The sequence below is a fragment of the Anguilla rostrata genome, chromosome 10 (assembly GCF_018555375.3).
Source record: "Anguilla rostrata isolate EN2019 chromosome 10, ASM1855537v3, whole genome shotgun sequence".
NCBI classification, from domain to species: Eukaryota; Metazoa; Chordata; class Actinopteri; order Anguilliformes; family Anguillidae; genus Anguilla; species Anguilla rostrata.
The window spans coordinates 23917378-23944255 of NC_057942.1; the positions used below are offsets into that span (position 1 = coordinate 23917378).

Genomic DNA, 26878 nt, shown 5'->3' on the forward strand with positions numbered 1-26878 from the left:
ACTTACAAAATTATACTTTTTCTTCCTCTATAAAGTGGTCCTGTCTCTGTTATATGGGGGGTGGGTGCTAAGGCTGGGGTAGTCGACTTCAAGTGGGATTTAATGAGATGTCTGTATACGTAACCTAGCTGCTGAGTTGTGTAGTTCATCCCATGACAAGGTGTGATGAGGTGTTCTGGAGATACATTTACATGTGCTCACCCTGTGTGCCATCAGCTCGCTGTCGTTTTACAACTGTGAACAGACAGTAGAAATGACAGCAGGTTACAGCTCTGATGGATTAACAAAATATGTACATTCTAAATAATTATCTGGTTGGTATTGCTCTAACATGCCTTGACTGTGTGCCAATACAAAGCAAGAGAATTTTATTGGCTGTGCACTGCTGGTGGTGATCATGTCTGCCAGGTGGTATGTCCAGTGAAAATTTGGTAGAGATGATCTTAACATATCAATTATAACATTACATAACTCAATCTTTACTTGTGGGGAATGTAGCTCCTGATTATATAATCAGTATAGTTATATGGATGATTATAGCATTAAGTGCTTTCTAATGCTTAATTAGTGCTCACTCTTAAAAACCAGCAAAAAAGGCAAGCACAGTCATAATTGATGAGTAACTGGTGTATTTCATGTCTGTGGCTATTTTCCAAATTTCCAGTTTGGCGTTCTAGTTCCAAATCCACTGACACAGCTATATTTGCATATTTTCATTTATGATCATGCCCCTATCCCCCTCCACAGTAGAATAGTTAAGGTGGTGTTTGGGATTGTGAAAACATGCTAGTTTTGCTGAAATATGCCTTTAGATAGATTATCATTTACACTTCAAGTTTAATGGTAGCCTTCAAAAAAAAAAAAAAAAAAAGTATGTTCTTGGTCTCAGTATCCCCATGGTCTTGGTCTTGATTTACCAATAACCTGAATTGAAATGGACTCATTTGTTGTGTTCTCAAGTACAGTCCTGGTTCAAACGTTCAAATGTTAAAAATATTTTTGAAAGCATTCAGATGAAGTTCAAGCAATCTTCACATTTCTTAATCTAGTATCATCGTTAGGATTTCTTTCCTTTTGTTCAATTCTTCTTTATTCTTGTTCGGCATTTCGGAACCATTTTGACATGGAGGTGGGTTTACTGGAGAGAAGTTTGTCTTTGGACCCAGTCTGGGAGTGACAGAAAGCCATATTAACATCTGCCCTGCTAAAATGAGTTACTGCTACACATCAACCTTTTTTTTTTTTAAAACAGTTTTTAATGTTTTTTTTTTTTATTTACTTTTTTGAACAACACACATTATTTCATTTTAAATACTTATGGTGCTAAACTGATGCCATATCAGTGTGGCTTTAAGTGGCCAGAAGGACCAGAAATTTCCAGTATTTTGGTACAAGTGTTCCTGTTTAGAAATTAAGAGGAAGCCCCACCTCAAAACTGTAACATGGCCTATAACAAATTACAAGTCAATCTAGTCACCGATCCAGAAACCTTACCAAACACAAAAATGCATCCCACAAATACTACCCATAAAGCAAGTGTGCCCAACAACACAAAAGCTTGTCAAATATGTAACCCAGTTTAAACAATTCAGTCATACTGTGCATGCAAATATGCACATGTATATGCATGCACACGTGCAAGTCGTAAGCACACGCATGCATACATAGTCCTACCTCAGAGGAGCAATCCATGGTGATTTGTAGTGGGTTGCCACTGGTCACAGGTGATTGTGTTGGCGAGTACCAGAAGAAGGGGGTATAATATAATTTAAGGAGTGCATGTGGCCGCAAAATGGTGGACAGCATTCTAGGAGTGCTCAGGGGGCCTTTTGGAATCACTGAGGTCGAGAGAGAAAATAAATAAATAAATAAAAATAAAAATTACTTGCATGTGTCATGAACTCCAACAGACTCAGCATGGCACATGTTGAGTAATGTTTTCAGGAAGACAAGTGAGCCTTATCTGGCCTGTTTGTTCCACAATCTCATTGGGCTGGTTGTGCCCATCTTCTGAGAAACAGGATGTGACTTACAGCACATTACATTTTCCAGCAACTCACTTCAGCCACTCAGCTTCTCTCTATGCACAGCATTCAAAGGAGAGGAGTTCTTTCTAAATAGAGAGAGCTCCATTTTTAACTGGTATATACTCAAATCTTAAAATATATATTTACTACAAGGTGCCCTAGACTGTTCCACATGGTGTCCTGGCTGCATCGTGGGTGCATCCCTGCAGGTCACATTTATCATTTTTTTATTTAACCACCTGGACCTGAAATGGCAGGTAGTTTTCTGCTCCATGCAGCCCTGCCTGTGGCTCAGCCATTTTTTCTGATGAGTCTCTGACAGCCACCAGCGACATACATCATCAGGAGGAAACAGGCACTGAAGGAAGAGAGGAGAAATTATATTTTTAGATTTAGCAAAAGCATTAATGAATAAATTATGAACCCAAAATGCAGTATGGGCCAAAAGTATTAGGCCACTGTGGCAGGACTTGGTTTGTGAGGAAGAATTGGGGCAATCGGAGGACCACGCCTTCTGGTTAAGTAGGCACACACACCTGGATAACACTATGAATCAGTCCAGTCAAGTGTGCGTTCTTTTCCCAGTAGGTCTCAGATACTTTTTGCTGTTTTAACCCACAGGTAGCCAAATACCATTGGCCTGTAGTGTAAGTAAAATAGGCACTAACGTAGGAGCAAAGGAGAATGAGCCAACATATTGTGGTAAGGTTATTCCCATTGAAAAATTGCAAAGAATCTTAAGATTTCCAGGTGCTGTCTTTAGTCCACACTTAGAAGGGTCCAACTGATGTGCAGTAATGTAAACAGGAGAAGACCAGGAAAAAGAAGAATAACATCAGAGGCAGAAGACAAATATCCTGTGATGTCTAGCAAAAGAATCAGTTGTAAAACTACTGGGAGAACTCAATGCAACTAGAGAAACCTTGACTACAGTGAAATGGCAACTCTGATATGCTGGTCTAAAAGGACGTGCATCTGCCTTTTCACAATCTTTGGGCCAGTGTTAATAGTGCTTGGCCCACTGGCTTTTTTGTCTTCTTGTTAAGACGTAGCAAGGGCTTTTTCACAGATACACATTCTTATATACCTGCAGATTGTAGTCACCGTTTAACTGTAGTCAGGGGAACTGATTTCTCTCAAGCTGGACTAAGTTCTTCTTGTAGTTGTGGTGCAGTTTTATGACCGTTTCTTTTGCTAGACAACACAAGAGATTAGTCTTCTGCGTCTTGATCTTCCTGGTCATGGAAACACTGAGTAGCATTGCTTTGGAATAGAGGCTATGTTATAGGCAAGATTGCCTATATTGTTTGTAGTACAGTAACTTACTATCATTTTCATATCAATACTTTTAATGGCAGGCCTAGATTTAGCCAGTTTGAATGAATGCCTTATAGACAGTGCTTTGTAAGTGGCATTTTTGTACGTTGAAAACGTGTTTTTAATGAGATTTATTATACAGAAGGTATATACATTTATATTAGTTTTTATTTTGATCTTTATATTATATTTATTCTCATCGTATCTTCTTATTTTTTGCTTTTTCAATAAAATGTTATGTTTTTATTGTCTTACTAAAGCACATTGAATTGTCACTGGAAATGAAATGTAATATAAAAAAAACTTGCCTTGCCTTCCCTAGCAATAGGTAGCATTTATCCTAGAAGTTCAACTAGACTAATTATACGCAGTGCCTTCATTGTTCCAAGGAGGAGTGAATTTGATGGGGTACACGCATTCCAGTTTAATTTTTTTCTTCAATCTCTCTAAAAAAAAAAAAATTAAATATATATACAGCAACACCGTTGCTAAGTCACAACACTTAAGCCATAGGCCATCATAGCGACATAGCTCAGGAGGTAAGACCGATTGTCTGGCAGTCGGAGGGTTGCCGGTTCAAATCCCGCCCTCGGTGTGTTGAAGTGTCCTTGAGCAAGACACCTAACTCCTAACTGCTCTGGCGAATGAGAGGCATCAATTGTAAAGCGCTTTGGATAAAAGCGCTATATAAATGCAGTCCATTTACCATTTACCATCATAACCGTAAATTCATGTGGTTTTGAACGCACACCAGCCAACTCAGCCAATGATATGTAATCAATAATTAAAATAATTTTCCAATTCCATTCTAAGTCTTGCATTATTTAAATTAGACAATGAAACAAACACATTTTTTTCCACTTGCAAAATGTAAGGAAAATAAGCTTACTCAGGTGAACATAGCACAAAATAGTACCGCTTCATTTGGGAATGTCGTCTATTATTTGTTTAATTAAGTGGCTAGCCCCCACCAGCTGCTATACCACTGCAGTCATCTGTTCTTTTTTTGCTCACATTGAAATTATGGATTGGATGTCTGAGCAAATCTTAGTAGCCTATGTATAGGCCTCATACTTGGGTAGAGGCTATGCCTAAAACAGAGAGCACTAATCACCAGGAACATGCTTCTCCAGAAATCAAAAATGCCATAAATTACAAAAGAATAAAACAAATAAAAAACATATTTATTTATTTATACATACATGCATACATACAATGGCTTGGCTGAATACTAGATTAGGAATGGTCCAAGGGTGTGTATTAATTTTCAATAACAGGACACCTTGGCCTTTTAACAATTATAGAAATCAATGCGCTACAAAATCCAACATTCCAAAGCAGTTAAGTAATGTCTTTCTTTCGATTTTGGCTTAATTTTTATGTCCCCTCCCCTTTTCAATGTCCAATTTCACAATTAATGGCCATGTTGAATGACAGTTAGGTTATAGCTTGATTTAGGTTTGCAAACAATCCTGCAAAATCCAGAATCGTCCCTTATTTGTACAGACGTTCCATATTTAACTCATGGCTATGGAACGCATTTTCTTCCGTATCTTTGTGAACAATTGCATTTATTTATTGTTTAACCGCTAATATAATTAAATAATTAGCTAGCTAGCTAGTTGGGATAACAAGCAGGCTGTGAGACCATTTTGACCTATAGGCCTATAATATATATATATATATATACACACATACATACACACACACACACACACACACATATATATTTAAGCAATAGCTCACGACAGGCTGTGGTATATGGTTATTATATCACAGTTAAGGGGCGTTGTTCGGCCCCTTAGCTGTGATATAATAACCATATATCTTGGCCTGAAGTGAGCTATTGCTTTTATAAAACGGTCACCAAGTATGGCAATATGAAAGTAATAGACACACTCCAATTGAAATAGTTTTTATTAATAAATAATAATGTTCAAAATAAAATAGGCCCTCCTGGCTGCCTGCATATAGTGCGAGGTGGTTGCTATGCAACGTACACACTAACGAGTGATACTGAGGCCCTGTCCACACGTATACAGATTTTTCTGAAAACGTAGTTTTTTTTCCCCCTCCGTTAAAAAAAAAATCCTATCCACACGACTGGCGTTTTAAAAAATATCTCCGTCCACAGGAGAACGCTAAAACGATTGCCGCATGCGCAATACACCAATTGCCATGGTAACTGATGCGCGAGTTGACGTCATGAAGTCAGCGTTTTCATAAAGCTCCATTTTTCTTGTCCACACGAAGACAGAGAAACCGGAGTTTTGAAAAATCTCCACCTTGGAAGGCATTTTAAAAAAGCTTTGTTTTCTTTGCACGCCGTTTTCATGTGGACGGGAGGCCAAAACGGAGGGAAAAAACTATGTTTTCAGAAAAATCCGTATACGTGTGGACAGGGCCTGAATCGTGCAAAGGAATTAGACGTCATAGCTGTGGTATATGGTTAATATACCACAGCTATGAACCAATCAGATTGCTTGATTTGAGCTACCCGTTTTATAAACATATTTATACAATGGCTTTCGCCATGAGTTTTATTAAATAATGTAATGACAAAAATGACCAAAATTGGTGCTAACTGTATGGTATAAAATGAGAAGGAACAATTTTTTCTTGATAGAATCATTGTTTTCATAGAATTAACGACCAGAGGTTTTTGCTTAACAACGGTGGAAATGGAACTACCAACCAGAGTTTTGCTTGAAAACGGTCAGCTCTTTCAGCTTATTAAATCGATAAAAATCAATAAATAAAATAGTAACCATATATAGTCATTGTTGGTAACCCGTTGTATAAGTGGAATAAACCCCTCCGGGCTGTCCTGTTATTGGAAAATAATGTAGCCTACTTCGGGGCTGGTTAAGCGACCCTACATTATTTTCCAATAACGAGACAGGCCGTTGTGGTTTTTTTCTTACATATCATATTAAAACACAAAGGAAAAATATAAAAAGGGGCCAGGTGAACGAGAGGGAAAGACACAGTTAATCACACCGGGCTTTGGATGGGAATGAACCTTGTGTGTGCATAATGTGTCACTAGAATTAGCATTTTTGATCATGGTTATTTGTGGAGCTGGTCGTCCAGCAGTCAGTTTAATTCTTTCAAAATCAAAACACGACTTGCAAGAAAACATTGGTAGGTAGCTAACAAGCAAAGCTAGCCTTACAATCAAGGTTATTTGATGCTTACAATCCTACTCAAGTTAGCTAGCATTTATTACTTTCTAGCCAGCTTGCCAGGTTAAAATTAACTGTCAATTCCTTATGAAAATGAATTATTTTCCACCACGTAAGTAATTCAGTTCATGTAAACCTTGATACACGTTGATACACACTCCTGTCTTGAGCGTCTAGCAGCGATTATAGCCTAACTATTGAGATTCTAAGTAACTGGAGATAAAACTTTTTTTTTTGTACTCCACGTAGATCATAAACCCTTGAATATAAAAACGACTCGTTGAGAAATGTAAACATTATAGTGCTTTTTATTCCCGTTTACTTGTATTTGTTTTCAGGCCAGTCTTGCCTGGTCCAATATGACAGCGACGTTGATGCATCGCAGCAACGGGCCAAAGCAGTCAATGTGGCATCTATGTATATATGTCTATGCATTATGTGATATAAGAGATCCCGCCCTAAGGAGGACAGCAGGAGCCCATCATCCTCTGCCCCCCATAACCACTTCACACAGACTGCCCTTTCCCCTCTTCCCTGCCCTGCAGGTGTTGCTGTTGAAGCATTTTAATCAGAATTTCAATGTATTTTTTCCAAAGAAGAGATAAACAATATCTTATAAATGATCCTGAGATTTGGTAATGGTTTATTTCAACAAATTACTCTTTTTTATATTTTGATCTCCCTCTTGCCTCTTAAAAATAGAGGAGGAACAACCTCCTCTGCCTCTATGGACCAGCTTCCTCTGATATATATATACACACACAGTTAAGCCCAAAATTATTCATACCCATGCCAAATTTTGAGTTATAGTGAATTTTTATTTGACGAATAGGTTTCTTCTGGCTGGAAATGACATAAGGTGACAAAAGACGGTAAGACATTGGGCTCTATCGTACACCCGGCGCAAAGCGGCGGAAAGTGCAACGCAAGTGTATTTGCTAGTTTCACACCGACGCAGTTGTCATTTTCCCGTCCAGCGCCCACATTGTTTAAATAGCAAATGTACTTGCGCCCAGTAAGGTGTGGTCAGGTGCATCAATTAAATGAGGTATGGTCAGGCGCACTGTTGGCGCATTGCTATCTGTAGGCAGCGGAAAGCGATTGCGCAATTGACCAACAAAAACCTGGTGTTAAGTCAATGGCGCAGTATTTTACTGTCATTTTAAGGGTGCATTATTAAGATAGTAATATGCACCTACATAGGCGGGTGAAGAACGCGCGATATTTCAAATAAAAATAAAAAATACATGTCATAATGGTTAGTGATAATATTGATAATAATATTATGTTAATACACATCCACACATGTTAATATACATAATAATATAATATTTGGTGGAATCCTGCTGTTGCCGTAGATGGTATGTTCGCGCGCTTTCACTTTGCGCACAAGCAGATCGGTCTCCTCTGCAGAGAAACGTTCTTTCCTACTACTTGGCAAATCCACCATTATAATAGCAATCCGCCAAGGTGCAAGCGCACCTGGCTTTTAAAGGGAATGGGAGATGACACTGGTTTTTCTCAAGTTACGCCCAAAACACGCCTATGATTAATTAAGAGACTAAGTACAACCCCTTTGAACCATGCGCCTTACTTTGCGCTCAGATTATCTGCCTGGATTTGGCCATGCGCTTTAAACCATGCGCTTAGACTGTTAAAATAGAGCCCATTGTGTTAGAGATATTAATGAAAAATGTTACCGATTTTAAATTTATTTATTTTATTTTGTTTTACATTTTGACAAAACATTCCATGTCCAAAATTATTCATATCCTTTCTCAGTAATCAATGGCAAAGCCTTTATTTGCCATCACAGCAGTCAAACTATTCTTATAATTGCCAACAGCCATACCACCACGCACTCTGCTCCTGCCGACTGGCTGAAGCTAAGCAGGTGTGGGCTTGGATGGGAGACCACCAGGGAATACAGAGTTACTGCTGGAAGTTGTGTTGGTGGGCTAGCAGGGGGCAATATAAAACCCCAATACCCCAACGCAGTGATGGGGACACTGTGCTGTAGGATATGCCGTCTTTTGGATGAGACGTTAAAACCGTGGTCCTGACTCACTGTCGTCATTAAAGATCCCATGACACTGTTCGCAAAGAGTAGGGGGTTCCCCGGTGTCCTGGTTAAAATCCCAGATCTGGCTCTCGCAAAAACTTGCCACCTAATCATCCCCTGATTTAATTGGCTAAAAATGTTCTCCCCCTCCAGTGGAGCTGCTCAGTGGCCAACAATAGAGGATTGTGGTTGTACTGGGGAGCTCCCAGGTGTGAATGTGTATGAGTGTGAACCAGGGCATTCCTGCGAAAGAGCATCCGTGCTCAGTGAACCAACCCTGGGTAAATAAAGGTAAAAAAAAAAAAGAAGCTTTTTGCTGGGATTTTGGACCACTCCTCTTTTGTGAAGATCTCCAGGTCCTTGAGGTTGGAAGGCTTCCTTGCCATCACTCTGGTCTTTAGTTCCCTCCACAGATTCTTGATGGGATTCAGGTCTGGACTCTGGCTGGGCCACTCCAAAACATTGATATTGTTTTCTGTTAACCATTTCTTGACTACTTTGGCTATACGTTTTGGAGTATTGCCTTGTTGGAAGGTCCAGTGCTGCCCAAGGCCAAGTTTTTCTGCAGAATGCCTGATGTTTTCCTCCAGAATCTTAATGTAGTCCTCTTTTCTCATGATGCCATTTACTTTGACAAGGTTGTCTGGTCCATTGGTTGAAAAACACCCCCAAAGCATTACATTCCCACCACCATGCTTGACCGTGGGGATTGTGTTCTTGGGGTTGAATGCTTCTCCTTTCTTTCGCCAAACGAAAGCCACGTCCCTGTGTCCAAACAACTCCATTTTCCTCTTGTCCGACCACAGAATTGATGACCAAAAGCTTTCTTCTTTGTCCAGGTGAGCATTTGTGAAGGCTAGGCGAGCTTTTGTGTGCCTGTCTTGGAGAAGAGGAGTCCTCCTTGTTCGGCGGCCATGGAGGCCAGCCTTGTGCACAGTGGCGGTGGCACGCTGTAGCACTGTGGATCTAGGCTCCCCCACTTTTTTCATTGGCGCACAATATTCTTTTGAACTGAAGCACTTTTTTTTTAAAGCAGGTTTAAGTGGTTGTAATTCATGGTGACACTGTCCATGTTTATATGCATATTATGTTCTCCCTACACCATTGGTAATTTTAGTGACTACGCTACCCATTCACTCTAGCAGGTGATAGCGTTGTGTTTTCTAGGAGATGCCGTGCATCCGGTTGTTGCTAAACAGAGTTGCAATAAAAACAATGATATTGATTACATTTGGGTTTTTGATGTGTGGCATTATGCTGGTGCCGGTCTGTGCGGTTATTTTCATCTCAAAATAGTTCGTGTTTTTTTGACAAGAATTGATTTGAATCCTGCCACCGTTACTGCTTGTGCAGTGTCTGCTGGAGTGTCTTGGTGGTGATCCTTGGATTCTTCTTGGCCTCTCGCACTACCATTCTTGCCAGCGCAGGGGTCACTTTTGGCTTCCTACCACGCCCTTTCTGATTTTTCACAGTGTGGAACTCCTTGTACTTTTTGATGATGCTTTGCACTGTGGCCACTGGCACTTGAAAAAACTTGGAAATGGCTTTGTAGCCTTTCCCCTTCTTGTGAGCAGCCACAACGCACAACCGGAGGTCCTCACTAAGCCCTTTGGTTTTAACCACGACTTGCAATTGACTAGAAACTGACTAGAGAACAACTGCATCAGCTGTTCTCAATTTATAGTTGATTAGAATGCTCTAGAACATGGTAGAAATTACCAGGACCATTTGGAATGGTATAGAAGCTTGCATTTCCTCAAATTTGCGACAATTTCAAGGGGTATAAATAATTTTGGACATGGCATTTTTTGTAAAAATGTAAAAAAAAAAAAATTAAAAAAAAAAAAGCATAGAAATAGGTAACATTTTTCATTAATATCATATCTCTAACACAATGTCTTACCATCTTTTGTCACCTTCTTATATCATTTCCAGCCAGAAGAAACCTATTCGTCAAATAAAAATTCACTTACTCAATTCGGCATGGGTATGAATAATTTTGGACTTAACTGCGTGTGTATATATATATACATATATATATATATATATACATACACACACACACACACACACACATACACACACACACACACGTATGTATATATGTATATATATACACATTATATATATATGTGTATATATATACATACATACATACGTGTGTGTGTGTGTGTATGTGTGTGTGTGTGTGTGTATATATATATATATATATATATATATAAGTGAAGGCCAGCGATAGCTGGTATATCCTGAACTGCACACTCAAAAAAAAACAAAAAAAAAACAACTTTGACATTGCATTATAAGACTTAGCCTATATTGTTTAATTGCAAGTTAGCATTTCATGCATTTCATTGTTGTTTCATCAGGTTTGCTCCTATAGTAGGCTATAGAACACCTCAAAAGGCTTAGCGATAAATAGCCTACAGGTGAACGTAGGTGCATCATAGGAGTCACTTTACAAGCAGTCAATTCAAAATTTTCATAGTAGTCATTTTACAATCAATCAATTAAAAATTAGTCATTGTAAGTCAATATGAAATAAATCAAGGCTACAACAAAATGTTCTTAAAATGCATGTAGCCTACCACTTGGCAATCTGACATTCCAGGGATTCAGAGATCAGAGATCAAGAGAACCAAGAACCAAGAAAGGAACAGATTTTTATGTTAGACTGTATAACTGTTGTACAGAGGTAAGCATGCTTTCTTTAAAGAGCCCCATTTTAAACAACAGGTTTAATCTGTGTTCATGCAATCACCTTCAATGTTCAGTGTCAATAGCATGTATACATAGAATTTTCATGTTTTATGTTTCTTTTTCCTTTTTGCACTAGGTCAGTACCCATATACCAGCATAAGACTTACAATGTTGAAGAAAAGGGCGGCTGTTACTACAAGCAAATCTACCCAGTAAGACTGGCACAGCAGTAGATTTGCAACTTGTCTTGTTAAACAAAGAAATGCCTGGAATGCCATGAGCCTATGTCTACATGCCCTGGTACCATAATGCCCAAGGAAAGATTCATGGTTGAAACAAACCACTCGGCCTGGGGTCCCAATTCACCTCCTAATCACTCGACCTCTCTTTTTAGTTAAAGTGTCACTGATGTAAGGGCCACTCACAAACGATGATAGGGAGAATAAAAAGCAGCAGGTATGGAATGCACTTTTAGTCTGCTCCAGTGAGTCTGATCAGAATTTACAAAGAATTATCATCAATAATAAAGAACCACTTAAAAGAATATTGCTTAACAAGTAGGCAGTGAGCTACTTTAATTATAAATACGGATTACAAAAATTTAGATTTGTTGATTAAAGGGTACTGATGACACCAAAGTTTGCATCATTTGAGATGCTTGCAAATGAGACAATTCTGCAATGACCATGATAATTGCCTTTTGAAAAGGTATGACATGACAGTCAATTTACTTTGAGTGTGGTTAGCCCTGCCATATTTTAACGAATCCGGTAATGGAATATTAAGCAAATCAATGCCTTCTGGGTCAGCAATCGCTTTTAAGCCAGCACTTCAATTTCCTCATTTTTGAGGGAGAGTCAGAGGGCTGAGCAGCCATTACTCCTTGCTGAAATTTGGCTTGTTCTGGGACAACCCTTGTACTAGATGGCAACTCCGTGAATGCACAAATTGAGTGTTAATGTGTAGGCGGAGAGATTTAGGAGGTGAATTGGGACTGGGCCTGAGACTAACCAAACGCATTAATTGCTCTACATTTCATCTTTAACTCCTTCCACATGCTCAACATTCTAAAGGAACAGCAGTGAACCTAAAATTCAAATGCTGGGGTTTTTTAGTACACATTCCATACAATACTCCTCTTAATTCAAATCCATATTCACTAATCTGTCCTTTTTTCACTGCAGCCTTTTCAGGATACTGCAGATATGCATGCGTGCGCGCACACAATTTCAATATGTATATATATGTGTATAAGTGTGTGTGAATATATATATTATATATATATATATATACACACACACATACATATATAGTATACACATACACACACCGAGATCCTGATCACACCCACCCTGAAGTCCGGGCAATCAGCTCCACCACACACTCACCTCCCTGTTAAGGTGTTCAAGGGTTGCTTGGTTAACGTATTCCAAAAACGCCACGGTCATTTCCAGCACAGTAACCATGTCACTGCGTGCCCCGGAAACCTGGGGCAGGAGCTGCCGGAGTTTATTACAGCTTGCCGTTACTCGTTTTCTGAAAGGCAGAAAAAACACTGTACAGCTTACATACTCCTCCATCCAGCAGCACTTTGACACAAGCAATATCGGAAGCGCTATCCTAAAATTTCTTCTTACCATGAAGAGTGCCTTACCCGCAACCGTAGAAATGAGTTAACACGGTGGCACAACTACATCGAGAAATACCAGTGTTGGGAAAAAGGCTAAATGTTGTAAATGATCAAACTTACTACGCATCAAATAAAAAATTAAAAAAAAAAACATTTGTCAATCATGCTCAATCTGTTTATAGTACCATCATAGTGAGGAGTGTTTTAAACCATATAGCACTGCAGCCCCTTAGAAAAAAAGGGGAAAAGAAAAAGTGTAGGCTACATGTGAACTTTAAATATAGACCCACTTTGACAACTTTGGGATTAAACTGGCTCATGTTTCAGTTTATAAAACTCAAAAGTAACTTAAACATCCAGTCAGAACTAGTGGCTTAATAGCCTACTCATTCTGTAATTTAGTATAATTTTCTAGAGAATACACAAGTATACTTCATGTACTGAAAGTTGTTCAAGCATTATTCAGGGGCGTATCCATAGTTAGTACATAAGAAAAGTGAAGTGAGCCTCAGCCATGTTCTTGGGTTCATTAAACTGTCTGCACAGGGAAACATGTTATTATTGAGAAATCATTGAAAATTCATGGAAGCAGGACAGCACCTTATTACTGAACTCCCCTCAGTGCCAGAAACACAAAATACGTCCCAGTTCAAAGCTTCATGTATCCATGTCTCTTTGTACATAAAGTTACCAATATGTCATTGTCCACTCCTAAATTTTTGGAACTGCTCAGTTGTCTGAAACATTTGTACTGGTTGGGATGGATCTTGCTGGGAAACTGATGGCAACTCCAAGAGGAAATATGTACATATGCCTCATGGTTGACCACAAAACAAAGTGGGTCGAGGCATATCCACTAAAGACTAACCAAGCTGAGGACGTAGCATAATGCATTGTGCAATTTTTCTGTAGGATTGGAGCTCTTAAAAGAATTCTCACCGACTGAGAAGGGGAATTTGGGAATAAGGTGCTATTCTATCATCCTACTACTTGAATATAAGAACTTTGACAAAATATGCCCCATAAAGTTTTATAAGCACACTAATATAGCATTCTTTCTTAAAATAAGAAAGTCTACTTGGTTCATGTCATGTATTGGATTTGTATTGAGTTATGTTCTGATGTCATGTCAAGGGTTGGGTTGTAAGGGGGAGCGAATTGTGTTACACTATTGTTACTGGAGACTCATGAAGTAAAAAAGCAAATAGCACAACGTGTCTGGTGGTATAATTTTAGTATTAATATCAGCGCACAACATGTTCGTGAACATAACAATGGCGACGAGGACAGAACTCATCGCCATTGTTATGTTCACAAACATGTTGTGCGCTGATATTAATACTAAAATCATCTCAACTAACACTCAAGTGTTAGTTGGAAGTTAGTTAGGCAAGTTAGCTGAGTGAGAAATATGGAAAAATTGGGAATTCATCCATTCGCATGCTACACTGAGCCAGCTACTCTCGGACCAGGATGGGTGCGGTGGCTAACTTCCTTTGAATTATATGCTGATGGCAAAGGGCTAATAATTAATGATGACGCAACGGACAACTCGAAGCAGAGAAGCAGGGCTATACTTCTTCACCTCGCAGGACTGGATGTCCAAGACATACTCTCAACGCTACCGAATACAGGACCGGTGACAGACTATGCAGCGGCCGTTCGTGCCTTAAATACTTACTTTGTTCCCCAAGTCAATGCAGCGTTTGCCCGCCAATCGTTTCACCAGATCAACCAGAAACATGGTGAGACCGTGCAACAGTTTGCAACTTGCCTCAGACAGGCTGCAAAAGACTGATTTCAAAGATGATACAGACAACCAAATTAGGGACGCTACTCTGAATAAATGCACATCGGACTACGTGCGCAGGAAATTATTGGAGGAAGGGCAAGGACTGACACTAGGTCATACACTGCTTTTAGCTACACAGTGCGAGAGAGTAGAGGAACAAATGGCAGCCATATCACTGAATAACCATGCAACAGATACGGAGGCAGTTAACCGCATTGAACAAAAAGAAGGGAAACACGAGAGAACAGGCGGGAAACCAACAGACAAAGAGGAGAGGAAATGTTATCAGTGTGGACATACTGATCATATGGGGAGAGATCCTAAATGTCCTGCATGTGGGCAGACATGCCACAAATGCAATGGAAGATCACTTCAAGAGCATGCCGCTCAAAGGGAACAAGGAATCAAAATGTGAACAATGTAGAGGAAGGAAACAAAGACTTTGCATTTATTGTCAATGAAAACGAAATGCCGGAGAAACTTACCATTAGGATAGGGGGAGTTAACCAAGAAATGTTAATAGATTCGGGTGCTATCAGCAAGGTAATAGGGGAAAACAAACTGCTACTCATACATGGCAGAAAAACAAAGACAACTGTACCCATACGCATCCAGTCAGTCATTAGCGGTCAAGGGTGCATTTAGATGTGAGATCAGAATAGGAGACAGAACTGACCAGGCCGAGTTTCTTGTGGTGAAGGGAAATGGAGTACCACTCTTAGGTAGAAAGACCCATAAAATTGGGAGTCTTAAAGATAGGGGAGAAAGTCTCAGCTGTGATGGACATTAAAGAAGCGCTGAGGCAGCAGTACCCTAAAGTGTCCAAAAAGGTGGGAAAGTTAAACACTAAGCAGGATAGTTTATACATTGATACAGGAGTGAAACCTGTGGCCCAGCCACTGCGATGGATACCATACCACATAAGAGGGGCTGTAGAAAGAAAGATCAATTAATTGGTAGACATGGACATCATCAAGAAAGTTAATGGCCCCACCCCGTGGGTAAATCCTGTAGTGGTGCTACCAAAGTCTGATGATGATATCAGAATGTGCTTGGACATGAGAAATGCCAATGAGGCTATTGTGCGGGAATGATACCCCATCCCTACAGTGGATGAAATACTCCAAGATATGAACGGTTCTATGGCATTCAGCAAACTAGACCTGAAATGGGGTTATCACCAGTTAAAACTAACTCCGGAGCCAAGAGAAATAACCACATTTGCAGTACACAACGGGTTGTACAGATATAAGAGACTAGTGTTCGGGGTATCATCAGCAAGTGAACAATACCAACACGAAATAGCAAATGCTCTTGCTGGTATTGAGGGAGTCCAGAATATATCAGATGATGTGATTGTGCATGCGCCGGACCAGAAGATTCATGACAAATGCCTGCATGCTGTCATGAGAAGGCTCTCTGAGTGTCGACTGACATTGAATTCAGAGAAATGCTAATTCAACATAAACAAACTCATCTTCATGGGGATACTCCTGTCACAAAAAGGCATTGGGCCAACGGCAGAGAGAGTGCGAGCTGTGTTAGAGGCCAGAGAACCAGAGAACGCTACAGAGGTGAGAAGCTTTTTGGGACTTGTTGGTTACAACAGCTGTATTATCCCGCAATTTTCTACACTGTCAGAGCAATTGCGACAGCTGACAAGGAAAGACACAGTTTAAATTTGGGCCAGAACAGAAACGGTCATTCCAAGCTCTTAAAAGTGAGCTAGCCAGAGATGGCTCCCTAACCAATTTTGATAAAAATGAACTGACTAAGGTAATAGCGGATGCGAGTCCAGTAGGTTCAGGAGCTGTGCTGGTGCAGGACCAACAAGGACAACAGGTTCCTGTGTGCTATATCAGCCGAAGACTACCTGACTGTGAGCAGGTAGAATCACTAGCCTTAGTATGGGCATGTGAGCGGCTACACCCATACCTGTATGTTCGGAAATTTGAACTCATCACAAACCATAAGCCACTCAAGGTAATATATGGTCCCCGCACCAAACCATGTGCACGCATAGAACGCTGGGTCCTCCGGCTACAGCTATATGAATTCAGGGTGGTCCATGTCCCAGGGAAACAAAACATTGCAGATCTCTTGTCAAGGTTGCTGGGAGAGAAAACACAAAAGGAATTACACACACATGGATCAGAGGAATACGTGAAGTTTTAGCAGTGAATGCCACACCCACAGCACTTACCACTTGTGAGGCTACTGACCCGGAGCTGAGGGAGGTAAGACAAGCACTCCTGAATGGACATTTTGAAAAGTGCAAACCATATGCCCCCATTGCCAACAAACTCTGTGCGGTAGGACAAGTAGTTCTCAGAGGGACGTGCATAGTCCTACCAAAAGCTTTACATGCTCAAGCACTAGCATTGGCTCACGAAGGACATTTGGGGATAGTGGGTACCAAACAACACCTCCGGACCAAGGTGTGATGGCCTGGCATGGAAAAAGCGGCCGAAAGATATTGTAAGTTTTGTCACTGCTGTCAGACAATAGCTAGGCCTGACCCGCCAGAGCCACTAAAACCTACACCACTACCAGATGGTCCCTGGCAGGATGTAGCAATTTACTTGTTAGGAACGCTGCCAACCAATCAGTCCATATTAGTGGTAGTTGATTATTACAGCCGATATTACGAGTATGACATACTGACTTCTACAACCACTGAAAGGGTCATTGACAGCCTGGAGTCCATCTTTAGTAGGCATGGCCTACCATTAACATGCAAAAGTGACAATGGGCCCCAATTCAAATCAGAGCTGTTCAAGAACTACTGTACAGACAATGGCATCACACACCAAAATGGAAAACACCAAAATGGGCTCAGGCCAATGGGGAAGTCGAGCTCCAAAATGCGTCAATAATGAAAAGAATCAGAATTGCACAGGTTGCAGTGCTCGACTGGAAATGTGAACTGAGAAAGTATATGACTGCCTACTGGAGTGTTGAACATGCCACAACAGGCAAAAGCCCTGCCGAGCTGCTCTTCAAGCCTAAAATGAGGGGGAAATTACCGGATTTTGGCGAGATGCACGCGTCAGAGCTGGAGGTGTGCAACAGAGATTAAGAGCAGAAAGGAAAAGCGAAATGTTATGCGGATGAACGCAGGGGGGCAAGGAACTCTAATGTGGGCATAGGAGACACTGTTCTTGTACATCAGGAAAAAATTGACAAATTTACTACACCCTTTAACCCCACACCACACACAGTTGTGTCCAAGACCGGGAGCCAAGTGGTGGTCGAATCGCCAACCGGAGCACAGTATGCAAGGAACACGTCACAGGTAAAGAAATACAACAAAAGCAGACCACAGGATACATACTTGGAAAAGGGGGAGGCACAAAGAGCTGAAGACAATATGTTGGATTTAGAGAGACAGAGACAAATCACTGGTACCCAGTTCCCACCTCAAGACACCCACATGACAGAGATGCAACAGGGCCGACCTCAAAGGTTCAAGAAGACACCTTGCAGACTGGATGATTGTGTTACGTGATCTACTAAACAGTGGGAGAAAGAAAGAGAAAGAAAAATGTTAAGTTGTTTGTAAGGTTGTAAGATGTTCCGAATGTTTAAATGGTTCAAAAGGAAAAACAACAATGTTGGTAAAATGTTGAAAATCAGTGACATTCATGGAATAAGTAGTTAATCTAATTATAGTTTATGCTATATGAACACTTCAAGTTAATATCTCAGAAAAGGAGGGGTGTCATGTATTGGATTTGTATTGAGTTATGTACTGACGTCATGTCAGAGGTTGGGTTGTAAGGGGGAGCGAATTGTGTTACACAGTTGTTACTGGAGACTCATGAAGTAAAGAAGCAAATAGCACAACGTGTCTGGTGGTATAATTTTAATATTAATATCAGCGCACATGTTCGTGAACATAACAGTTCAGTTTTGAACAAACAGGCCTATAGGTCTACACATCAGGAACATATACTTAAGATTACATTTGAACTTCCTTGCAACATTTAGTACACTAAAGTATTCTCAAGTTGGCTGCATAATTTATACTAAAATACTTAAAGTAATAATCTCGAAGATTTTCATTAAAATAAATGTCTGTTGAGTCACTATCTATCGCCAAATTAGGTAACTGTTATGTTCTGAGTAAGGACCCACACGCAGACCAGGGAAATCCAAGAAAACGTCGTCTTAATCAGTCCGAGGTTCGAAGCCAGGTAGTCAGAGAGAGGACGGTGCCGAATCGAGTTTCCAAAAGAATAGTAAAAAGACAGGCAAAAAGTAAAAAACCAGGAGATCAGAAATAGCGAAGGTACAAAGGGGCAGGCAAAAGAGAAGTCAAAGAAAAGCGAAGGTCGAACCAGAAGCAAACAAAACCAAAAGGGGCAGGCAAACTCGAAGTCGGGCAAAGGGGTGTCGCAGGAATCTCAATAGACAAAGGCTTACAAATAATCGGCACAATGAATATGATCAACGTTCTGACACTGAACAGGTGGAAAAGACTGACATTTATACACTGGGGAAGATAACAATCAAGGAGGGGTTAAGTGAGTGAGGGAGGAGTAACAAACAACATCCAGGTGAAGAACATTAGGAAAACTAATTCAATGACAGGGGACTGACAAAACGCGGACTGGAATCACATAGACAACAATGATAATAGACGGCCTGGGTGAAGCAGGTAAAACACGTGCAGAGAGAGAGAGGTGCAGTCAGAGCAAGAGACAGGTGCAGGCAATTGCAGAACTCAGCGTTAGAGCAGGCTAGAAAGAAAAGGGGCGGAGCTACAGCGCAGCATGGAAAAGGGGAGACTGGTTAATGTATTAGTATAGTGATCTAAACTATCAAAAACCCAAAACTAGTGTGTGTTAGTCCATTAGTAATATTCACATGTTAGTATATTAGTGAGGTTAGTACTTTACAATCTATAAGTTAGTAGGGATTAGTAGAAATTAGTAAAACTAGAAATCAGCAGGAAGAATGTAAAGCGAGACTGGAAAGAAGGGGGGAAACCACGAAAACCCGGAACCACCCGAATAGTGAAATCACACAAGTACAGGGGAGTGAAGCAGCTCAGGGAACACAGACACAGAGACAGTACTGGGGAGACAAGTGACCGGGAAATACAGACTACAACAGTAACACAATGGTGATTGAGCCCATTATATTAATTTATATTATTAATATAACAATTTATGATTAAAGAACTGGGTGTCTGTGGCGACATTCCCGGGAAAAAATCACAAGCGGTGCAGAGTTAGTGACGCGTTTTCCATCACCCATCAGTGGTTGGTCCGCCAGAGAGGGTAGACGGAGCTAACGCAACAGGCTCGCTCTTCAACTTACTTGTGTGTGAGCGGTGTACTGTTTTTTCTGGTGTCTGCTAGCGTACAAACAGAGAAGGTGGGGTATTTACATTGCCATCAAGTTCATAATGGTCGGAATAGGTGGAGCAGATCCGGGTCTGATTTCTGTGTAATGATGTCAAGCCAGAGAAAACTAAATAAAAGAACACGGCAATATGGATTAGCGTTGTTATTATTTTATTACGCTTCCTCATATGTTCCTTCAGCTTTGATGCCCTTTTTTGATGAAATCTCCTTTGTTTTTGTTTTATTCTTCTTGTTCTGATTGCTAATTTCCAGCTCAGCTTTATCCTCGAACAGCTAGTAAAACCAGAAACACCAAGGGTAACATTTTGCAAGGCGGTTGTTTCAAAAATATCACGCAACAATCATTCACTGTTTATTGTGCACGAGATAAATAATTGCATGAACCACAGCGAATCCCGCAAATTCTTCTCTGCAGTGCAAAGACGTTCATACCGGGCAAAGGTGGATAAAGAACGTTTGTGGAAATTGATCATCACCAATTCTACCCCAGGTCTGCTACAGCATTTTAACCAGGCTCAGCAGTGTAAAGATAGCTTAAGTTAGCCTAATGTTAGACAATGAATGAGTATGTACATAACGTTACTTTTATAACAACCATTTTTTATTCAGTAAATAGTTATAGTTGGCGTGGCCCAGGTGCCACTGACTGACGTCACACAGGCGACACTGGTTGGATCCGCTTGGATCTACGGGAAGTGAGGTCCAAACACACACCTGCAATTACCGCTTCTCGCCATTGGTACCGCCAAAGAGAACGAAACGGACATCTTCGAGATTGTAACTTTAACTAGTAGTAAGTCACTAGTGCTCAGTGGATGTTTAAGTTACTTCTGAGATTTATAAACTAAAACGTGAGCCAGTTAAATCACAAAGTTGTCAAAATCAGACTAGTTGGCATAGCCTATATTTAAAGTTAACGTGCAGACTACAGTTTATTTTATTTTATTAATGGGGTGGTTTTATGGTTTTAAATACTCCACGCTATAACAGCATTATAAACAGATTGACGAGAGTTTTTATATTTTTGTGCATAGTAGGTTTGATCTTAATGCATTTACAACATATATCCTTTTCCCCAACGCTAGTATTTCTCGATGTAATTGTGTCGCCGTACTTAAGACATTTCTACGCTTGCGGGTCAGGCACTTTTCACGGTAAGAATAAAATTTAGGATAGCGCTTCCGACATTGCTTCTGTAGAGAGTGCTGAGACGGAAACAACGATACCTAGTAGCCACATCTGTTCAAAATGTAAGCAAGTAAGGAATTCTTCACGGTCGGGAAAATTTTATGACACCGTGACTGCAAATACATAAAAACATTTCATTTATATTATGTGCATACCTGCGGTTTCTCTCCACAACGATGCAAGCCTTGTGAACACAGGCGAGTGCTTGCTGATGTTCTCTTTTCATCTTCCTCTGAAACTCATTCAAACCCCTCTCCCCCTCCGACTCGCTGCTCCACTGGCTGAAAGAACAACCTTCTTTTTGAGGACGGAAACGAAATCTTCCTAATTCTAAACAAACTTTACAAATAGTTAATATTATGCCATTCCTACAACAACTTAGCTTCTTACTCATAATTTGACATCCGGGGACGAGTGTTTTCTGCGTGCTGTGGCGTCCTGAAAAGAGCCGTAGGACTAACACTCACCACCGAGGAAACCTGGTCCTCCATGAGTGATTTAAAATCTGTGCATCTTCCTTTCTTGTCCACACAATCAACAACATCCTCGGATTCAAATAGCATATTTCAGAAAAAATGCTCACTGTTGTTTTAAGACTACTTAATTAATATTTTAACAGCGGTTGTATTTTGCATTCGGTATTATTATTATTAGGCTATTATTTATTGATTGTAAATCATTTACCGCGCAAGCTTATTTTAACGTCTCGTTAATTGTTGATTGTTGGCACCTGCCGTTGAATATGGAGGAGTGAACTTACCAAAATGAAATAAATACTTCATTTTATTTTGAAGTATATAATAATTCACTCCTAATGTCATTTTCACAATACAGGATCGTATTTATTTTCATAATAACATGTTGTATTTCCGAATGGCTTAATGACACTTTTCCGAATGACTTCTGAATGGCGTTTTTATATCCGAAAGCCATTTTCACGTAGTTTCTTGCTTCTCGCCCATTGCGCGCTAGGATAGGCTCTAGCACTGCCCGCGGCGTGTTTATGAATCGCAACCTTCATGCGCCATTGAGTAGCTCCACTGAACTGAATCTCATAAAAAAACACGTTTTCAACGTACCAAAATGCCAAGTTACTCCCACATACAAGACATACATTGTCTATAACTCATTCATTCAAACTGGAAAAATCTAGGCCTGCCATTAAAAGTATTGATATTAAAATGACGCCAAGTTACTGTACTACAAACAATATAGGCTATCTGAATTCTGTCTTGCTCTGTTTTCTGTTTTTTCGTTGAGATGCACTTTTGGTGTTTGTAAGGTTTATAAGGCATTTTGATAGGCTTATCTGCAGGTAGGAGTCCTCTTCGCTGTTTTGCTTAGCTAGATCAGTCACCTTACGTGACAACTGGAAGTAGTAGAACCGGAACACTATAGTGGAGAATAGGAGCAGATGCATAAGCAGTGTTGCCATATTGGGCGGGTTTCCCTTTTGATTACAGTAGGCGGGGAAAAATAGCATTGGGCTGGTAGATGAAATTTGGGCTACTTTTGTCAAAATTAGGCAGGTTTTTGAAAATTCTGTGAAAACAATATTACCAAACAAGTAGTACAGAAAGTACCAGTACTGTTTCTGATGCAGTTTACTGCCGGTTGGTTTAATTAGCCGAACGCATAACCCGCAATTTCTCGTGCCCTCACCTGCCAGCACCCCCCTGTCGACAGCATCCAACAAAACCCCTCCCCACCCCCTGTCAACAACACGCAACAGCACGGCACATGGCTGGTCATGAGTAACTTTTGGTAAAGCAAATATAAGTATAAGAAAACATTAGTTTAAAATATGAAAAAATGTGCTTGAAAGCGAGGCGGGATTCGTTTGTTCAACCTTGCGCACTCCAGTCAGTAAGTTTGGCGGTGCGCCGCCATGACATAGCTGTTTAATGTGTGAATTTTCTTGGTGAAATGTGTCCGTGGTTTTAAAGAACACAGGCCAATAAGCACAGATGAGCTCTGGTTGAATCCATATGGCCTGGCGATATTGTAGCCGGTTAACTGAACGCGTAGATGGTACATCATATTGCAGTGTATACGTTCGGTGAATGGCGGGCAGATGTGGTGCGAAAACAATAATTGAGAAGTAATAGACAATTAATAGTGAGGGAAAAAGCAAGTTAAATAACCTAGCTCCAGGCATGGCTTGATCCTGGAAACCTATGATTTGTAGACTGTATCATTGACCACTGAACCACAAACACTAGTAAACTAGCTGTTGAGACTGGAAATGTTTAAGGGTAAAAAGATATGTCTATTTTGCTTGTGTATGTGAGATTTCAATTGGCTCATGTAGGTGAAGGATTGTCTGGTGTTGGTAAAATGTCCAATAGGGAGACATTTTGATTGTGCACTAGGCGGCAGGAAAAAGAAGAAGGAGAAAATGCAAAATCCCTTAGTTTGGGGCTTTATTTTGTGGACATGTGAAGTTGTTTATGAATTCTGTCTGTTGAAATTGGGTCAGAATATGCAGAAATAAATTATTTTAAGGGCTGAGTGTCTGTAGCTGTTGTGGTTATTTCTGTGGGGAACCCTGGAAAATGACAAACTCTCTGTGCTGTATAGGTATTGGGCATGCCGCCCCGCCAAGGCGTAACTTGGCGGGATGGCATACCTGCCATCTCAATCTTGAGACATTTAAAATTCGAGAAATTGCAATCCAAATGATCACTTTTTTTCAATATGGCTGTATTGACTTGCACAGAATGTTTGTAGTGGGATTATTTGAACATGCTACAGTAAAACTGCACACAAATGGGCTAGAACATAGACCAGCACCCCTCCTGTCTTTACAAGTATCAAAAGTTTTACATTTACAGAGAAATTTCAAACCAAATTACATAGAAAGTTTGAAGTGGGATTATTAAGAAATGGTACAGTAAAATTTCATGGAAGTGGGATAGGATGTAGACCAGGACCCCATCTATCAGGACCATGTATCAAAAGTTTGAGACCTTTTAAATTTGGAGAGAGATTCCTTTTTTCAAATTGGCCTGTATTGGATTACATGGAAGGTTTTAAGTGGGATTATTCACAAATGATACTGTAAACTTTAACAGAAATTGGGTAGGACATAGAACTGGACCCCTTCAGTCATGAATAAGCATCAGAAGTTTGAGGCCTTTTAATTTTAGGGATTTATTCCAATCCCAATTATTATTTTTTTCAATTGGCCTCTTGGATTACATAGAAAGTTTGAAGTGGGATTATTCAAAATTGCTACAGTAAAATATCACAGAAATTGGGTAGGATGTGGACCAGGACCCCATCTGTCATGAACAAGTGTTTGAGACGTTTAAAATTTCAGGAGATATTCCAATCCAAAATGCTACTTTTTTCACTCAGCCTGTATTGGATTACATATTTGGGGTGGGATTATTTGAAAACGATGATGAAATGCAACATAGCTAAAATTAGACATTTCCTGTCAGTCGGGGATGCTGAAAAATTGATCCATGTGTTTGTTACCTCTAGGTTAGATTACTGTAATGCCCTGCTTTCTGGCTGCCCTAATAACTCGTTAAAGAGTCTCCAGTTTGTGCAGAATGCAGCTGCTCGTATCTTGACCAGAACTAAGAAGTATGAGCACATTACACCAGTACTAGCGTCGCTTCACTGGCTACCCATTAAGCATAGGATAGACTTCAAGGTTTTGCTCCTGACTTTTAAAGCTCTGCATGGACGTGCACCTGTGTACATATCTAACCTGCTCCTACCTTATAAGCCCACAAGGTCACTCCGATCCCAAGACGCAGGTGGTAGGGCTTTCTCCTACAGGGCCCCACTACTGTGGAACCAGCTTCCAAAATTTATCAGACACAGTCTCAATATTTAAATCTAGATTAAAAACGCACCTCTATGCTCAGGCTTACAATCAGTAGTCTGGAGACAGGGTGCGAGAAGCCTGTAGTCATAGAGCTTTGTAGGTGGCAATCCTTTCCTTACTGTCACCTGTCAATCAGCTGTGACCCGACTTTACATGGGCTGGCTCTTGATAGGCGGGTATGGTTGTCTACCCCTCATGACTGCATGGGCTCTCCATCCCCGTCCTAGTAGATATGCAGCCATATTCTACTCCTGGCGGGGTCCCCCCAATACATACCACTGCCACCTTACTCACTGTCTGCTATATTGCAAATTCCCTAATTGCCGTTTCTACCCTCTTCCCCACGCTGCCGGCGGGGCTCTTGCCCCAACCCTTGAGAATGCTTCGAGAGTCGTCTGGTCTCCCCCACCTCTGCGGTCCAGCCCCTCCTTCGTCATTGCCTCCACCCTGCCCACATCTGCCGCCACCTGCTGTTCCCCATCACCGCCACCCGGCCCTACCCATCATCTGAGTCACATCACATATCTTATAAAACTGGCTGACATGGTGGTCACCAGTCGGCACCCTGAGCCGACCAGAGGAGGATGGGTTTCCCCCTTGAGCCTGGTTCCTTCCAAGGTTTCTTCCCATCTGCCACAGGGAGTTTTTCCTTGCCACTGTTGCCTTAGGCTTGCTCCTGTCGGGGTTTAGGCTAGGGCTGTCTGTAAAGCGTATTGTGACAACTGCTGTAAAATACGCTATACAAATAAAATTTGATTGATTGATTTTCAGTCATCAAAAAAAAGTTTTCAGTCATATTTCCCTCTACATATGGTTTGCAAAGGTCTGCCATCCAATCCATTGTACGTCAACATTGGCACATTCTGTCAACAGATCCTCAATTTAAAGATGTTTTTGTTGATCCTCTATTTTCTCATTACAGAGCTCGTAACCTTGGTGACAGACTGGTCTGTGCCGACCACTACAAACCTAGGTCACCATACTGGTACCACCGGGTTGTTTTCCGTGTCACAACTGTGCGTCGTGCAACAATTTGGTAAAAACAGATTGTTTCACTCATCCCCAAACTGGGAAGAAGTTTAAAATTAAACAACGCATAACCTGCAACACAAATAATTCAATTTATCTTTTACTTTGTCCTTGTGGGCGGGGCTACATGGGTCAGACCACAAGGCCCCTTAAAACCTGCATAAGTGAGCACAAAAGCGCAATTAGAAGGGGAGATGTGAATTCGCCAGTTGCAGGACTATTTTTGGAACATAAACATACAGTGCAAATGCTGCGATGCATTGGTATAGAGAAAATTCAGATGAGCAGAAGGGGCGGAGATTTAAATAAACATATCCTAAGGAGAGAGGCTTATTGGCAATTGTGTTGTGTTACAAGGTGTTGACTGAGGACGAATGAGGATTTTGAATTATCGTGTTTTTTATAGATCCCCTCGGTGTCTTTGGCCTGCAGTGGTTTGCATGGACTAACTTCTGAATCATCATTAATTAAACACTGTTTTTGTGGTATTTACATTTCATTTCATGTATCCGCTTTTGAATTAGGAAATGGATGCCCCTAACTTAATATGTGTATATGTATCCTATTCCAAATAATACGGTTTTTTGATGTAACTGGTGTTTTTCTTATTTTTCTGATTAGCCTGTTTAGCCTTTTTGTCATACACATTGGCCTAAGACAGGTTTTGGTCATTATTGATTATATAATTATTAAATTATTTATAAGCTAATTTACATATATAATTGGCTATTATGA

General features: G+C 40.5%; 1 protein-coding gene across 3 annotated transcripts; it reads right to left on the reverse strand.

The window, feature by feature from the left end:
* Positions 1 to 612: 612 nt before the first annotated feature.
* LOC135233758 (uncharacterized) lies at positions 613 to 21972 on the reverse strand. 3 transcript variants are annotated; one of them, XM_064297626.1, is made up of 7 exons: positions 21664 to 21972; positions 21429 to 21554; positions 12815 to 12827; positions 2267 to 2385; positions 2061 to 2113; positions 1675 to 1838; positions 613 to 1167 (listed from the first exon to the last, which is right to left on the reverse strand). In XM_064297626.1, exons 1-5 carry the CDS (start codon positions 21834 to 21836, stop codon positions 2062 to 2064), a joined length of 483 nt encoding a protein of 160 aa, XP_064153696.1. In that variant the 5' UTR covers positions 21837 to 21972; the 3' UTR covers positions 613 to 1167; positions 1675 to 1838; position 2061. The 3 variants fall into 3 exon arrangements, with proteins under 3 accessions (XP_064153696.1, XP_064153695.1, XP_064153694.1); XM_064297625.1 differs by having other exon boundaries at positions 12680 to 12827; positions 21741 to 21962; XM_064297624.1 differs by having other exon boundaries at positions 12680 to 12827; positions 21664 to 21953.
* Between the last annotated feature and the right edge of the window lie 4906 nt (positions 21973 to 26878).